Source organism: Talaromyces rugulosus, chromosome I, assembly GCF_013368755.1.
Source record: "Talaromyces rugulosus chromosome I, complete sequence".
NCBI classification, from domain to species: domain Eukaryota; kingdom Fungi; phylum Ascomycota; class Eurotiomycetes; order Eurotiales; family Trichocomaceae; genus Talaromyces; species Talaromyces rugulosus.
The window spans coordinates 3,336,819-3,352,375 of NC_049561.1; the positions used below are offsets into that span (position 1 = coordinate 3,336,819).

At 50.9% G+C, this 15,557-nt stretch overlaps 7 protein-coding genes across 7 annotated transcripts; 4 read left to right on the forward strand and 3 right to left on the reverse strand.

Annotated features, from left to right (window-relative positions):
- Positions 1 to 62: 62 nt before the first annotated feature.
- On the reverse strand, positions 63 to 1,799 carry TRUGW13939_01095 (uncharacterized protein; the record flags this gene model as incomplete). Its single annotated transcript, XM_035484299.1, has 3 exons — positions 63 to 1,109; positions 1,189 to 1,527; positions 1,578 to 1,799. 3 exons carry the CDS (start codon positions 1,797 to 1,799, stop codon positions 63 to 65), a joined length of 1,608 nt encoding a protein of 535 aa, XP_035340192.1.
- A 1,803-nt stretch (positions 1,800 to 3,602) lies between these two features.
- TRUGW13939_01096 (uncharacterized protein) lies at positions 3,603 to 4,760 on the forward strand (the record flags this gene model as incomplete). The annotated part of the gene is made up of 2 exons (XM_035484300.1): positions 3,603 to 3,707; positions 3,780 to 4,760. 2 exons carry the CDS (start codon positions 3,603 to 3,605, stop codon positions 4,758 to 4,760), a joined length of 1,086 nt encoding a protein of 361 aa, XP_035340193.1.
- Positions 4,761 to 5,101: 341 nt separating this feature from the next.
- On the reverse strand, positions 5,102 to 5,872 carry TRUGW13939_01097 (uncharacterized protein; the record flags this gene model as incomplete). The annotated part of the gene is made up of 1 exon (XM_035484301.1): positions 5,102 to 5,872. One exon carries the CDS (start codon positions 5,870 to 5,872, stop codon positions 5,102 to 5,104), a length of 771 nt encoding a protein of 256 aa, XP_035340194.1.
- A 608-nt stretch (positions 5,873 to 6,480) lies between these two features.
- TRUGW13939_01098 (uncharacterized protein) lies at positions 6,481 to 8,025 on the forward strand (the record flags this gene model as incomplete). Its single annotated transcript, XM_035484302.1, has 1 exon — positions 6,481 to 8,025. One exon carries the CDS (start codon positions 6,481 to 6,483, stop codon positions 8,023 to 8,025), a length of 1,545 nt encoding a protein of 514 aa, XP_035340195.1.
- A 599-nt stretch (positions 8,026 to 8,624) lies between these two features.
- Positions 8,625 to 12,252, forward strand: TRUGW13939_01099 (uncharacterized protein; the record flags this gene model as incomplete). The annotated part of the gene is made up of 3 exons (XM_035484303.1): positions 8,625 to 8,985; positions 9,036 to 12,088; positions 12,145 to 12,252. 3 exons carry the CDS (start codon positions 8,625 to 8,627, stop codon positions 12,250 to 12,252), a joined length of 3,522 nt encoding a protein of 1,173 aa, XP_035340196.1.
- Positions 12,253 to 12,808: 556 nt separating this feature from the next.
- On the forward strand, positions 12,809 to 14,339 carry TRUGW13939_01100 (uncharacterized protein; the record flags this gene model as incomplete). Its single annotated transcript, XM_035484304.1, has 3 exons — positions 12,809 to 13,051; positions 13,125 to 13,403; positions 13,467 to 14,339. The coding sequence occupies 3 exons, from the start codon at positions 12,809 to 12,811 to the stop codon at positions 14,337 to 14,339; spliced, it is 1,395 nt and encodes a 464-aa protein (XP_035340197.1).
- A 196-nt stretch (positions 14,340 to 14,535) lies between these two features.
- TRUGW13939_01101 (uncharacterized protein) lies at positions 14,536 to 15,348 on the reverse strand (the record flags this gene model as incomplete). The annotated part of the gene is made up of 5 exons (XM_035484305.1): positions 14,536 to 14,605; positions 14,664 to 14,960; positions 15,023 to 15,125; positions 15,221 to 15,239; positions 15,331 to 15,348. The coding sequence occupies 5 exons, from the start codon at positions 15,346 to 15,348 to the stop codon at positions 14,536 to 14,538; spliced, it is 507 nt and encodes a 168-aa protein (XP_035340198.1).
- Positions 15,349 to 15,557: the final 209 nt, after the last annotated feature.

Below are 15,557 nucleotides of genomic sequence, written 5' to 3' on the forward strand. Positions count from 1 at the left end.
CCACAACGACAGAGAGGTTTTGGTTTAAAAAAAAAATATGAACATGAATGGTATATAAATAACTACTGATCCAACGTCACCGCGATCGACTGCAAATATTTACACCGCTTGCTCTGCGCATCCGGCACCGTCTCCATCTTCGTCTCCCCCGTGCGTATATATATACGATTGCTCTCATCCCCCCAGGTATTCCACTCCGGGGACCCCCTTGCCCTGTGCGTATTCGGATTATACGAGCGAATAAAACTCGTCCAGTACCCCTGCATAACCGGAATTATCGCGCTGTTGTTTGTCGAGTACGAGGCCGGGGCCGGCGAGCTCACATACTCCGGACCCCAGATTGCGTTGACTTCGATGGTGTGTTGTGTACCATAGCCGCTGTTCTCTGCGCCATCATCGGTCACCGCATAGTGATAGTTCCAGTTGGCCTTTGCGGTTTGTTTGTCGTTGTTGTAGGCCGAGGAAAGATACATTCCGGGGCAGATGTATCGCATTTCGCCGTATGCGTTGGCGAGCCCTTGCCAGTACTCGCCTGCGTTTGGATAGACCGGGTTGTCTGGTTCCGACATGTACATGGAGTTGATTTCAACGAGCTGTTTGTTTTTTATGGTGGGGAAATTCGCCTGCAAAAAGGCATCGGCCTCGTCGACAGTCGACGTATTATACGGCGCGAAGATGGTCCCCTCATTTGTATCGTCGCCGAAAATCACCGGGACTTTCAAAAACTTGTCCTGTGAAAAGAGCTTGTACGTATAGTCCGGGATCAACTCATTATCAATGGTCGGACTGTACATGTACAACGGCGCAATGGACGCGCCAGGAAACGGGATATTGTAGTTTTCCTGCTGCAACACATCGAGCGACAGGTCGCGCAGACAGTGAAACGTGTTTATCGCATTGGAACAGCCCGTGCGTTCGGTCAGGTTGTCGTACGCAAACTGGCTCTCAGACACTGTCGCCTGCGCGCCAAACGACTGCGACTCGGCGACAGCGGCGTGGAACAGGTTGCTCACTCTGTCGCCGGAGTTGAAGGCGCTGAGCAGCAGCGTGATGGCCCCGGCGCCGGCACTGTCGCCACCCAGCGTGACGTGGTCGGGATCGCCGCCGAACTTTTTTATTTTTCCCCCATTAGTATTTTTAACACTGTTCATATGATGGATGGACGGGAGAGGAGGAGGGGGTACTCACAATGTGGATGTACTTTTGCACCCACTCCAGCGCTTTGATAATATCCTTGAGCCCGTTGTTCAGCGAGCCTGCCCTTTCGACCTCCTCCGAGGCCAGAAACCCATAGGGCCCAACGCGGTAGTTGAAGGTGACTACTGCAATGTTTTGCCCAGAGGCCTGGATTAATCCAGTGCCGTCGTAGTCTGGGTTGGAGTCTGCGTTGAAGCCGCCGCCCTGGATCCAGAAAAACACTGGCACATCAGAGGCATTGGCTGGGGAGTACACATCAAGAAACAGACAGTCTTCCGACTGGTTTCCGGGGATGGGGTATTTGTTGGTGGAGATGCAGAGGTTGCCATGCTATATTCTGTTAGAAGAGACACACATGTATAAGAAAGTGAGATGCTTACAGACAGCGCGCTCTGCGTCTCAAACTCTATCTCTGGATTCTGAGGCCCAGCAAACCGCAGCTTCCCAGTCGGCGGCGCGGCAAAGCGTATGCCCTTCCAAAAGGCGACGCCATTGTCCTGGGTATACCCACTGTATGAGGCATAGTCAAGGTGTTTGACGTTGCTGGAGGCCGAGGCGACGGCCGGCCACAAAGCCAGCAGGACTATGGCGAAGCCTATCATTTTGGGTTTTACCTTTTTTTTTTTCTTACTTACTTTTACATTTTAAAATTTCATTCTCCCTCGGGCATTATACGGTATTTAACAGTTTTGGCTAGCAAGATACCAGTTGACCAAAGCCACACCTCCTACTTTGCTCTACTAATAAGGCTACATTCTCCCCACCCCTCTCATTGCCACTTTGGGAATAGTATACATTTGGAAGTGTATAAACAAGAGTTAATTAGCCTGGATACTTTTTTACGCGTTTATAGTGGTGTGCTCTTATTACTGTTGAAGCATTTTGACCCATTCTTACTGTTCTCTTTCCGTATGAAGTGTACATGCCTTGCTGCAGCTTTCGAGTACTTGTCAACCTGGAAAGTTTTGAGCATAGTTGAAGACAACATTTGAACGAGTAGAGCCAATCTAAAACAAAAAAAGGGTACCTTTCAAAATGTTGAATTTTAGCTTGTCATTTTAAACGCCAGGGCATGTACTCTTTGTATGTTGAGCGGGGAGATTTGCTCCGATCCTCTTGACCATTACCAACAGTGTATGGAGTCCGCACAGACCCCGACTCATGAAATCTTTCTTGATGCTCAGTTTGTTTTATGTAAATGAATTGTGTTGGTAAAAAGGGAGAAAAAAAAAACATGGGACCTATACATATACAGTAGATTCCAAAAGCTTGTATCGGCTGCTATTCCCGATGCGGAAGTATGGGGTGTGCCCTTACTTCCTCTCTCTCTCTCTCAACGAGTAGTAGTAATCAGCTGCCCAGCAAACAAGCAGCTAATTAGCATGAATTTCTTTTTTATTTATTGATTGATTTTTAACGAGATGCGGGGAATATCATTTTTGAATCAAGGGGGACACCAAAAATGACCAGCTGACCAGGGATACAAATCAAATACTAAAGTACAATTGACCAGAATGTCGGGAGATCAGCATCCGAGGCTCGGACTCGCACATACTTCAAGGAATCAAGGCCCAATCATGTTATTTTGCGACGGATACTACATGCCGTGAGTTCTTTGTTCTTTGTATCGTGGTAGTATCAGTAAAATGCCTCAACAATTCTGCAAATGTCAACACTCTCGCGTGTGTTCCGGGTAAAAATTAGACGAGAGACGAAAGTCGTGGCTGAGTCCTATGACGATTTCATGCAGCAAAACTGTGCGTTAGAACTTGGTTAGTGCGGCCGGCGACCATAGCGATTGGATACGTATGTTGTCTCCAGGCTACTAAAAAAGTTAGCCTGAGAGGCGAGTATAAAACGTTCAAATGTTGGACTGAAAGTAAATAAATATATGCCGAATGGAGCCGAGCAAGCCATGGTCGTCGTCCCGTGGCTGACCGGATGGCATAAACCGCGGCGTCAGCTCGGAGAATACAATTGCTAGAAAATATATCACGATGCTCGCCACCGGAGTGTATTATCAAGAGTAGATTGACAGTAAAAACCAGTCAGATGACCGGACTGGCCATGCTGGCCATGCACGATGATGCAGGTGATGCATCTCTCCGGCCGTAGAACTAGATGGAATACAGTGTTGGTGCGAAAATATCCGTGAAAAGCTTCATGTTTTTGTGGCCTGGTGATCTAGCGCCGGCGATAAATCAATTGCCGGGACGATAATAATAATGAGTAGCAAATTATCAGAGCAGTGTAGTGTAAAAAGGGTAAAAGTATAACTAAAAGTTGTGGAAGTGTAAAGCCAACGCTAAACTAGGCCGGCGTCTCCACACCCCGCATAGTCGGTCAGTTTTTTTATCCTCTTACACACCTCACTTCTCCACAGATTGATCGCCCACCTGACCGCCATGTCCGCCGACGACGACGGCGAGGACGACTACATGTCCATGGTCATCGAGGAGCCACGGACCAAAGAAACCTTTTCGCAGCGAAAACTCCGTCTGCAGCGCGAGGTCAGTTCTTCCCCTCCCCCCTTCCCCCTTCCCCCTTCCCCTCTTCTTTGCACTATATACTAACCAAAACAGTCAGAAGCAAAAGCCCGTGTCCCCTCAAAGGCCGAGCGCGCCGCCGCCGAAGAAGCCCGGCGCGAGCATGCCCTAGCCTCTAGTGTGCTGGACCCGGCCAATAAGGGCTACAAGATGATGCTCAAGCTGGGCTTTTCGCCAGGCGACTCGCTCGGCAAGAAGGAGACTGCCTCTACTTCTCAGGCGGGGAGTCGCGTGACCGACACTACTACTACTTCTGCCCAAACTGCTAGCAAGACTCCTACTGATGATGATGATGATGATGCTACTGCTGCTGCTGCTGCTGCTGCGTCAGACTGGGTCCAGTCGCGCGCAGAACCCTTACGACTAGTCGTCAAAGAAGACCGCGGCGGTATCGGCCTCGACAGCGAGAAAAAGCGCAAGTTCCGCGCCGACGTGGCCGGCGTGTCGAAAAAGAGCAAAGCCGAAGAAGGCGAGTATCGCGAGCGCATGCGACTGGAGAGAGAAGAGCGCAGGATTGAAGCGCAAGTGCATGCTGCGCAGAAAGTCGCGGAGAAGCTGGATGCCGATACCACACAATCTGCTGATGCAACGCAATCGGGGAAGAAGACGACATCGAGTATCAACGTGCTCTACCGCGGTCTTGTCCGGGAGCGCGAAGAACGCGAGCGTGACAGACTGGTGCGTCAGACGCTGGAAACGTCTCTCCCGTCGTCGTTTTTCCCCATGCCTCGACTGCCAGGGACGCGCAAGGAAGAATACGAAGACGAGGTAAACGACGACGACGACGATGGAAGAGAAGAAGATGACGGAAACACACAGCACTCCTTCTTCGATCAAGACCAAGACACTGAAGACCCCGAGCTCGACGAGTTCAACGCGCTGGCCGCGGGCGAAAAACTGCAGCGACTAGTCCTGTTTCTGCGCGAGAAACATTGGTACTGCTTCTGGTGCAAGAGTCACTACGAGGACAGCGGGCTGGAGGGGTGTCCGGGCATTACAGAGGAGGATCACGACTAATTCTAGGGTGCGTAAGTATAATAATAGAAGTATGAATTATGCCACTCAATTCATTAATCAATTCACTAATCAATTCAAACATGCATCAATATGCAGAAACATCAGAATGCAGATCAGTAGGTGAGGTTACATCTATGTACATATAGCTCTGACATAGGGCTTAGCATGCCCGATCGAGTAAGCAGCGTGACAAGGGTGAGTTTAACGCGACCACATATATTTATATTGGTGTATATCTTAGAAGTATATTCAATTGAGGGTATATTATCGGAAAAACATATAAACAAGAAAGAAGAAAAGCAAAAAGAAAAAGAAAAGGAAAAATCAAAGATATCATCAAATCATGGAAAACACTCCGCCAACGACCGGTCTTTACTCTTCTGCAACCGCTCAAAACACGCAACACACACGCGCAGACAGCAAAACGTACACCGATGGCGCACTTCCTGGTCCAATTTATGGCATGTCATGCACGCCGTCGCATACCAGACGTTGTTGGACTGCAGCATGTGGCGGTGCGCCTGGAAGCAGTCGTAGTGCACGCGGGTCAGCGGTGCGATCACGACGGGGTCTGGCAGCGGCGGCGTCCACTCGACGGTGTTGTGTATTGTGCTATTGTTGCTGCTGCTGTCCGGTGTCTTTTGGCCATCGATGATCAGGTCCGGCGAGATGGGGAGATCGAACGGTTCGGGTTCCGGGTCTGGGATGAACTGCGAGATGGACGGCGCTTCGGAGACGGGGCGCGCATTGCGAGAGGGCTGCGGTGCGAGCAGGTTATTGTTGTTGCTTACAGGCTGTCTCTCCTGCGGTCTTTCGTTCTGGTTGTAATACTGATTCCGGTTGTCATTCATCGACGACCCCCGCGGAGGCCGTGCCACCTGTGGTACGACATGAGGAAGCGGGGGCAATGGCAGGTCTTTGTGAGGTTCTGTATTCTCCTGGAACGCGGTGGGAGTATTATTCTCGCTGATGTTGATGCTGATGTCGGCAGCAGCTGGGTTGACAGCCTTGCGCGAGAGGGCTTTGTCGTTGGGGCGCGCCGGCAGGGTTTTCTTCAGGAGAGAAGCCCCGGGGCGCCGCAGCCCTTGGATGCGCTCGCTAACAGCGGCCATTATGGTCAGACGGGTGGTTGCAGAACAATCGTGCAGAAAATCCCACAGCAGCAGGCTGCTTTTGAATATTAATATTTAAAGCAACTACTTCGTCCGTACTGCCCACGCAAACTTGCGATCGCGACTATGATCTGGCCCTAGCCCGTTCGGTGAAACGATGCGCAGTCCGTGTAATTTCCAGCAGCCAACGCGAGCCAGTCTTTGCGACAAGTGCCTGGCCCACTGCAAAGCACCTCGAGTAACTGGTCCGGCTGCTCCGGAGGCACTTGTAGCATCGTGAACAATAATAATCTAGTGATCCATGGTTGCAATGTGGTTCGCTTGGCCATATCCACTGGGGCTGGTATACTTCAATAGTCGCTCGTATTGCTCTGTTGGCATTTGCAATCTGGCGATCGGAGTGGCGTCGATCGCCATGATTAGTTTTTGAATATTGCACTCTATTATTATTATTGCCCAACAAAAATAATACAAGACAGAAACAACCATTGGCTGCCTGAAGAGAAGAGCCTGATGACATAACCCGCTTATATAATATCCGCTGACATAATCTCCCAATCGGGAAAGCAGCAACATCTCGTCTGCTTGTCACCACAGCACATCTTGTCATGTCCCTCGACATTCCCCCCTCTGCGCGCCCGCTGGCCCCCTACATCCGCAGCCGCCAGGATGTCCGCCGCATTCGACAGGCCCTAGCCCTATACCTCCAGTCTCACATCGTCTCTACCGACGATGACTCGACCACCCGTCAAGAGAGCTTGCTCGGCGTCCCAATCGACCCCTCCGTCGACGTGCCCAAGATCCCTGCATCCCTGACCGGCGCGCGGAAAGAGTATCTGCAAGCTCTGCAAGACAATGCCATCGCTCGAAGAGAATACGACCACTTTTCGCACAAGATTGCGTCTCGGAAACTGCTCACTCAGAACCACATCCCCAACCGCCGCCGCAACAGTATCAGCCCAGCGACTGTCGAAACCCACACGCCGCTAGAAGACTACCTCTTGCTACTCCAGGAGAACCGCCGATACGAGAAACTGCGGCTTTTCGACCACGCGCTGACCGATCTGACCAAACAAGTCCCCGCCGACGACGACGTCGCAGTGCCCGAACAAGATGCCCATCTTGGCCAATGGCGACGAAATGCGTCGACGCGCGAACCGGGAGGAAATGTGCAGGAATTGATATCGAAGCTAGAGAGAACAGTACTCAAAGCCAAGGTGAATCTGGCCAGAGAGCAACATCTACTCGAGGAATTGAAGGCGCGGCAGCAACATTCTGAAGGCGGCAGTATTACCACCCCAGGACAAAGAGCGATTGCGCTGCAACGCGTGCGTGATGAATTAGTGCAATGGGTAGAAGAAAAACTGGCTACAGCCAACCCGGAAGAGGTGCCAGGGTTTGAAACTGCGTCCGAAAATGAAGCGACTGACTCTTTGCATGTCAAAGAGCGCAAGGCGCTGATTCGGGAGCAGTATGTCAAATACGTGCAAGAGCGCAGCACCCTTCTCGATGCTTTGTCGCTGCTGTCTCAGCCTACAAAAAGTGTCGCTCCGGCGCCAGAACAGGCTGCGAAAAGATCACCCGACCACCCTACCCCCACGCCGAGCTGGAACTCGGTGGATTTGTTCGGACCAGTTTCAAACCTACTCCTGCCTGGATCTACAGTTCAAAAGTCGCTGGCTATGCAACGCTCGTATCTGGCCGGGCTTTTGTCCAAGGAAAAAGCCAATATCAACCAGACCCTAGAACGCCTCAGTCATGAAAGTCATTTACTGCCAGAGTACCCCATCCTGGCTCGCCAAACCAGATTCAAGCACATCACTGCCGACCGCGGCGATGGAGAGCGCGCTGACGATCTCATTGCACACGCACAAGCCTGGGCGTTTGCTGCCGACGCCGCACAGTCCAACGAGAGTGACTACGTGGAGCAGAAGATCGAACACGGCCAAGACTTGTCTCAGGCAGCCTCGCGGACTCTACAACAAATATACGACATGCTCAACCAGGACAATCCGGCTACAGTCTCTCACGATCACGACTCCGACCACGGCGAAGATATATGGACCGCCGCGGCCGAGCCGCGATCCAAACGGACGCGGCAGAGGGACGACCTGCAGGGGCCGTGGACGCGCCTCAATGGACGACTTGGATGATGATAAGATGACAGACTGCACAGTGGCAGCACTTGAGAGTTGAGATATATTGTATAGATGAATATATTAAGCACCGTGCCCTGATTGGCCAGCAGCTCTGGGGAGGTCCTGATGCTACCTTCAGATAAGAAGACAAGGTGGAATAAATACGTCAGTCTTAATAAATAAGCATGTGAAACAAACACGAAACGGCAGACACAAATCAAGCAAATATAGAAACACGGTCAAGCAATGGGAAACAAACACAAAAAAATACACAAATGAAAATAATAATACCAAGCGCGCTAACCGGAAAAACTTGGGCGGTCCGCACACCGGAGCTCTTATCGGCGCCGGCCTCGTCTCTTATCCTTGGATTGACTCATACCGGTTTTTTTCTCTCCCCAGACTTTCTTCATCTCGCTTCTCTTCTTTCTCCCTCTCGCTCCGTCTACCGCCTCAATTCATCCCTTGACGCGAGTGAGCGCGAGGAGAAAGGGCTCCCTACACTGCTTTCATAACAAACGTCGAGTCCAGTACCGTCACCGCCAATTCGTGCGAGCTCAACAGTTTTTTTAAAGACTAGAAAGAATCTACGGCAATCGTCTGCGCCGTGCGCAATGGCTCTCTCTGCTCGCTACGGGCAGCAGGCAGCTTCTCTCCTGCGACAACGATGTCTGGTCGAGTCTCGCTCGACCGTCCTGCGCTCGTTCTCGACTGCCAATGCCTCGCGATCAGCTATCGCCAGTCTTCCGCTTAAACAGCAGCATGCCACATCCGTGCTGCGCTCGCAACAGCTGCGTCTGTTTTCGAGCTGTCTCCGCAGACTTGCGACGGACGCTCAGGCTGCGCCCTCGGCACATTCGTACCTGGCCAGCGGAGCCATCAAACGCTCTGCCGACCTGGTCGATGTGAAAAAGGTGCTTGTTATTGGTAGTGGAGGTCTCAGCATTGGGCAAGCGGGAGAATTTGACTACTCTGGTGGGGTTTCTCTTATTTTATATTTTTAATTGGTATACTGACTCCTGCAGGCTCCCAAGCATTAAAAGCTCTCAAGGAAGCCGGTGTCAAGTCCGTCCTGATCAACCCCAACATCGCCACCATCCAGACCGACCACAAACTGGCCGACGAAGTGTACTACTTGCCCGTCACCGCCGAGTACGTGACACATGTGATTGAGCGCGAGCAGCCCGATGGTATCTTCTTGAGTTTCGGTGGTCAAACCGCCCTCAACTTGGGTGTGCAGATGAACCGTATGGGAATTTTTGAACGGTATGGAGTCCGCGTGCTGGGAACCAGTATCAAAACGCTCGAGACTAGTGAGGATCGTGACCTCTTTTCCAAGGCCTTGAACGAGATCGACATCCCCATCGCCGAGTCAATTGCTTGCAACACAGTTGACGAGGCTCTGGATGCCGCCGAGAAAATCGGCTACCCGATTATTGTTCGTTCTGCCTACGCTCTGGGTGGACTTGGGTCTGGCTTCGCTGGCAGCCGGGAAGAGCTGAAAAATTTGTCCTCGCGATCTCTCAGTCTTGCTCCTCAGATTCTGGTCGAAAAGTCTCTCAAGGGCTGGAAGGAAGTCGAGTACGAGGTTGTCCGCGATGCCAACAACAATTGTATCACCGTCTGCAACATGGAAAACTTTGACCCTCTCGGTATTCACACTGGAGACAGTATTGTCGTGGCCCCCAGTCAGACTCTTTCGGATGAAGAGTACCACATGCTTCGTACTGCCGCCATCAAGATTGTCCGCCATCTGGGTGTCGTAGGAGAGTGCAATGTCCAGTACGCTTTGCAGCCGGATGGCTTGGACTACCGAGTCATCGAGGTCAATGCTCGTCTCTCTCGCTCTTCGGCTCTTGCTTCCAAGGCAACTGGATACCCTCTGGCTTACACTGCAGCCAAGATCGGTCTCGGACACTCGCTGCCAGAACTGCCCAATGCCGTCACCAAGACTACCACTGCCAACTTCGAGCCCAGCTTGGATTATATTGTCACCAAGATTCCACGATGGGACTTGAGCAAGTTCCAGCACGTCAAGCGTGATATCGGCAGTGCCATGAAGTCGGTCGGAGAAGTCATGGCCATTGGCCGTACCTTTGAAGAATCCTTCCAAAAGGCTATTCGTCAGGTTGACCCCCGGTTTGTTGGCTTCCAGGGTGACCACTTTGAGGACCTCGATGATACCCTAAGAAACCCTACCGACCGCCGCTGGCTGGCTGTGGGCCAGGCCATGCTCCACGAAAACTACTCTGTCGACAAAGTGCACGAGCTCACCAAGATTGACAAGTGGTTTTTGTACAAGTTGCAGAATATTGTGGACTGCCAGAATGAGCTGACGGAAATCGGCAGCCTTTTCGGTCTGAAGAAGGAGATCCTGATGAAGGCCAAGAAGCTAGGTTTCTCCGACAAGCAGATTTCTCAGTGTGTTGGTTCTACAGAGGATGATGTGCGCGCTCGTCGACTGGGCTTTGGCATTCGCCCATGGGTCAAGAAGATTGACACTCTGGCTGCCGAGTTCCCTGCTGACACAAACTACCTCTACACGACTTACAATGCCACGTCTCACGATGTGACTTTTGACGACCACGGCACCATCATTCTCGGCAGCGGTGTTTACCGAATCGGTAGCTCTGTCGAGTTCGATTGGTGTGCAGTCAATGCTACCCTCTCCTTGCGTAACATGGGCAAGAAGACGGTCATGATCAACTACAACCCGGAAACCTACTCGACCGACTTTGACACGGCCGACAAGCTGTACTTTGAGGAGCTCAGCTACGAGCGCGTCATGGATATCTACGAACTTGAAAACGCTAGTGGAGTTGTCGTTTCTGTCGGTGGCCAGCTGCCTCAGAACATTGCTCTCCGTCTGCAGGAGAAGGGCGGCGCTCACGTTCTCGGAACCGACCCCGCCGATATCGACAAGGCTGAGGATCGTCACAAGTTTTCTCAGATCTTGGACAGTATTGGCGTTGACCAACCCGCTTGGAAAGAGCTCACCTCGGTTGCCGAGGCTGAGAAGTTTGCTGACACTGTCGGATACCCTGTGCTTGTCCGCCCTAGCTACGTCCTTTCAGGTGCCGCCATGAGCGTCATTCACAGCCAGGACGAGCTGAAGGAGAAACTGGTCAATGCCAGCGCCGTGTCCCCAGACCACCCAGTCGTCATCACCAAGTTCATCGAGGGAGCCCAAGAAATTGACGTTGACGCGGTTGGATCCAACGGAAAACTGATCCTGCACGCCGTCAGCGAGCACGTTGAGAACGCCGGTGTCCACTCGGGAGATGCCACGCTTGTCCTTCCTCCGACGTCGCTGGACGAGGCTGTTATGGGCCGTGTCAAGGAGATTGCCGACAAGGTGGCCAAGGCATGGAACATCACAGGTCCCTTCAACATGCAAATCATCAAAGTCGATGACCCTGCCGGAGGCGAGCCTCTCTTGAAGGTCATTGAATGCAACCTGCGTGCATCTCGCTCGTACCCCTTTGTTAGCAAGGTTCTCGGCACCAACTTTATCGACGTTGCCACCAAGGCTCTTGTTGGCCGCGACGTGCCTGAACCCGTTGACCTGATGGCCGAGAAGCGCGACTATGTCGCTACCAAGGTTCCTCAGTTCAGCTGGACCCGTCTTGCCGGCGCTGATCCTTTCTTGGGTGTTGAAATGTCCAGCACTGGTGAAATCGCCTGCTTTGGCAAGGACCTCGTCGAGGCATACTGGGCCTCTCTCCAGTCGACCATGAACTTCCGTCTGCCCGAAGTCGGCGAGGGACTTTTGCTTGGTGGTGACTACACCGACACTCTGTCCAGCATCGTCGAGTACCTGCAGCCACTGAACTACAAGCTGTACGTGGCCAGCCCAGAGGTCAAGGCGCAGCTGGAACTCAAGAACAAGGATATCAAGGTCGAAGTAATTGAGTTCCCCAAGGAGGACAAGCGTGCTCTGCGCGAAGTTTTCCAGAAATACGATATCCGGGGAGTCTTTAACCTGGCCAAGCTCCGGGGTAAGACGCTGCTCGACGAGGACTATGTCATGCGCCGCAACGCTGTCGATTTTGGCGTTCCTCTGTTTATGGAGCCAAAGGTTGGTTTTGTCTTTTTCACTTTATTTAAAAGCAATTTACTAATTAATTTTTCTAGACCGCCCTTTTGTTCGCACAGTGCATGAACGAGAAGCTGCCTCGAGCAGAGGGCATCCCCTCGGAAGTCCGCAGCTGGTCCGACTTTGCCGGCACGAAAATGATGTAAACTTCTCAACTCACTGTTTACCACCTCCCCCAAAAAAAAGAATAAGAGGAAAAAGTTTTGTCTATGGGAATTTAAAAAAAAAAGAATTCATACATTTTCTTTTCCCGTGGAGTATAGAGGAGTCGGATACCAGATGTTAACTAGTTATGTTTGGTTCTGTGCTGGATTTTATTCACATATGCAATATGTTTTTTTTTTGTTCCAAATGTAATGTTGCAAGAAGTGTACTGTAATTTGTTAGGAATACCAAGTTTTCGAAATATACATGTTTACTTTTAGTCATAGCTATTTCTGACTGAATATACATATTGTATGTAGAGAATTGTGAGCCCCGCTTTTTAGAATTTAATACGACACTTGTGTATACTTCGTCATGTTTAATATTCATGTGCATGTCGATTACCTTTATTTTGCATGGTTTAGTTCTCTTATTCAGGAGTGAGCTGCCGTTTCCATCTGGAAGCTAGATGTCGTCCACAACCAACTAACCTACCAATATCTCTGCGGTCTTTGTTTAAAAAAATCAACCCGTTGATAACACACAAAAAAAGAGAGAATGGCAAAAACAACACCCCGAGCCATCCCCTCGATGGGCACAGGCCTCTTCACCCTCAGTCCTATTACTACTCCAGGCACAGAACTCGTACGCATCGACACTCCCCCGCTCACCGCCGTCCTCAACTCGTCGCGTCTCGCGGATACATGCGCAGGATGCTACGATAGCAGTGCCACCGTAGAAGGAAACCCCCAGGAATTGAAAGAGTGCACGCGGTGTCGTGTTGTGAGGTATTGTGGGAAGGTTGGTCATTCTTATTTCCCAAAAGAAAAGAGTGCGGCTCTTTTTGAAACTAATGGATGATGATGATGGGTAGAACTGCCAACTAAAAGACTGGCGTTTCGCACACTCACTCGAATGTCCCATTTTCGCAAAACTGCATCCCAGAATCCTGCCAAATAATGTACGAGCAGTGCTGCGGATTGTGCTACGACTCAAAAATGGGAAATGCAAACAGGACGAGCTTGACGCTTTTCTCAAGCTCAACACGCATGCACGGGCAGATCGAAACGATATAGTCCTGGCGGCCAAGGCTGTCAAGGAGTACTCAGGGACAGATATGGATGAAGATCTGATTGCGTCGTTTTTTACAAGAGTGCGTTTTTTTTTTTTGGATACCTTTCTAATACCCCTTTATAAATAAACTAAGTGAGGATAGCTCGAAGTGAATACCTTCAACCTGGTCGCCTACGACTGCACCCCCATTGGTCTGTATCTGGACTCATACTCGTCGCTCATGAACCACAGCTGTGACTACAATGCCATTGTCGTCTTTGACGGCGATAGGATGGTTGTCAAAGCCACAAGGCCGATTGGCAAGGATGAGCAGGTTTTTATCTCGTATATTGATACTACCTATTGCGTGACGACGCGGCGGCGGCAGCTCAAAGAGCGGTATTTCTTTGACTGCGATTGTTTGAAATGTACGCGCGAGCTTGAGAATCCAGATCTTGCAGCAGCAGAAGCGGCAGAGGCTGCTGGCGAGGCGCTTATCAACTCGGTCTCATCATCACCGCAGTTGCAAGACGCCGACATAATCCAGAAATACAAGACCGGGATCAACACAATACTGAAAAATATGCCGTCAAACCAAAACTCATACATTACAAAACAACCCTTTATGGCACTGCGAAACGAGCTCATAGTCGCCCTGATAAATGCCGGCCGATACGACGACGCGTGGATCCAGTGTGCCATTGAATACTTCAAAATCGACCCTCTTCTCTACCCTAACCGTGGTCATCCGCTTCGTCGGATGCATGCGTGGAGACTAGCCAAGATTACTGCGTCTACAGGCCAGAATCAACTGGCCCAACGGTTCAATGTTGATCCCGTTGTTGTGCTCTTGCATGTCCTACAATGGCTTGTTGACGGAGAGTCCGAGGCTTGCTCGGCGCCGTTGCTGCAGGCCCAGATCAGGTCGGCGTATCAAGGAGTCAGTCAGGTCCGGAGGGATACTCGAATGGGGTGGCCAGCGGTAGAGGAGCGGTTGGAGCATGCTTTGCAGAGGGAGTTGGAGGAATTGTCCTGATACATCGGATGAATATTGTAGATACAGGTTATAGATTTTACTATTGAAAAGTATTATTTTTTCCCGATCTAACAACCGAGTGAAATGATTCATCATGCATTCGGAATATATGACATAAAAGCGCCAACAGCCCATTCCATATTCCAGAACAAATGAAAAGTCGACATACAGCGCTCTGGCAAATTTTTTTCGAAGTTTACTTAAGGGGAATGAAACGGGAAGAGTGAGTAGCACCGATACCGGGTCTACCGTGCTTGACGGGCTTGCTGCAAGATGTTAGTAACTGCCACCCAAGATCCTGCCCAGAAGAAAAAAAAGACGTACTATGAAATGGAGAATTCTGCCAGGTAGTGGCCAACCATCTCAGGCTTGATCTCGACCTGGTTGAACTCCTTGCCAGAGTAGATACCGACAACAGAGCCGATCATCTCGGGCACGACAATCATGTCACGCAGGTGTGTCTTGACGAGGTCTGGCTTCTCGTTGGGCTTGGCCTCCTGCTTGGCCTTTCGGAGCTTCTTGATCAGACCCATGGGCTTGCGCTTCAGACCGCGGTTGAAGCGACGGCGGGCGCGCGCGTGAACGACATCGCGGAGCTCCTCGGAGGAGAGGTCGAGGAGTCTGTTTGACTGTCAAAAAAGTCTCCTTTTTGGATGTTTTCAGGGAGAAAAAACAAGACGTACTGCTCAAGTTCGATACCGCGGTAGGTAAACTTGCGGAACTGACGCTTCTTCTTGAGCTCTGTTGACGAGTCGTCAGTGTTGATCCTTGTATCGTTTAAACGCCCTCTTCATCATCTCCGTCTTTATCATCGATATCGTCTCCAAATTCCACAATCCACTGCTGAAAGAAAATAATATTCGGGGAATCTCGTCACGTACCGGCAGCCTCCTCGGCGTTCTATACAATGTCAGTCAGTCAATGAACAGGCTGGAAAGGTGTGCACGCATGTATGACAATCAAACATGCACACATCCGACTCAAAACTCACGTATTCCTGGTCAGCCATTTTTGCGGTGATTTTCCTCTGGGCGCTCTCCGACAATCGTTATCGAAAAGCGAAGGGGGAAATATTTGTCGAGGGTCGCTGATGTTTCGTCGGTCGCGGGATTCTCCTCGGCGGGCTCAGGTTTGAAGGGTGGGTATTCGGCTAAGCGACTGCTTTAGGTTATGAACCCTAGCATTCTGCGCTAGGCCGTTTTGGGGTATTTCCTGGAT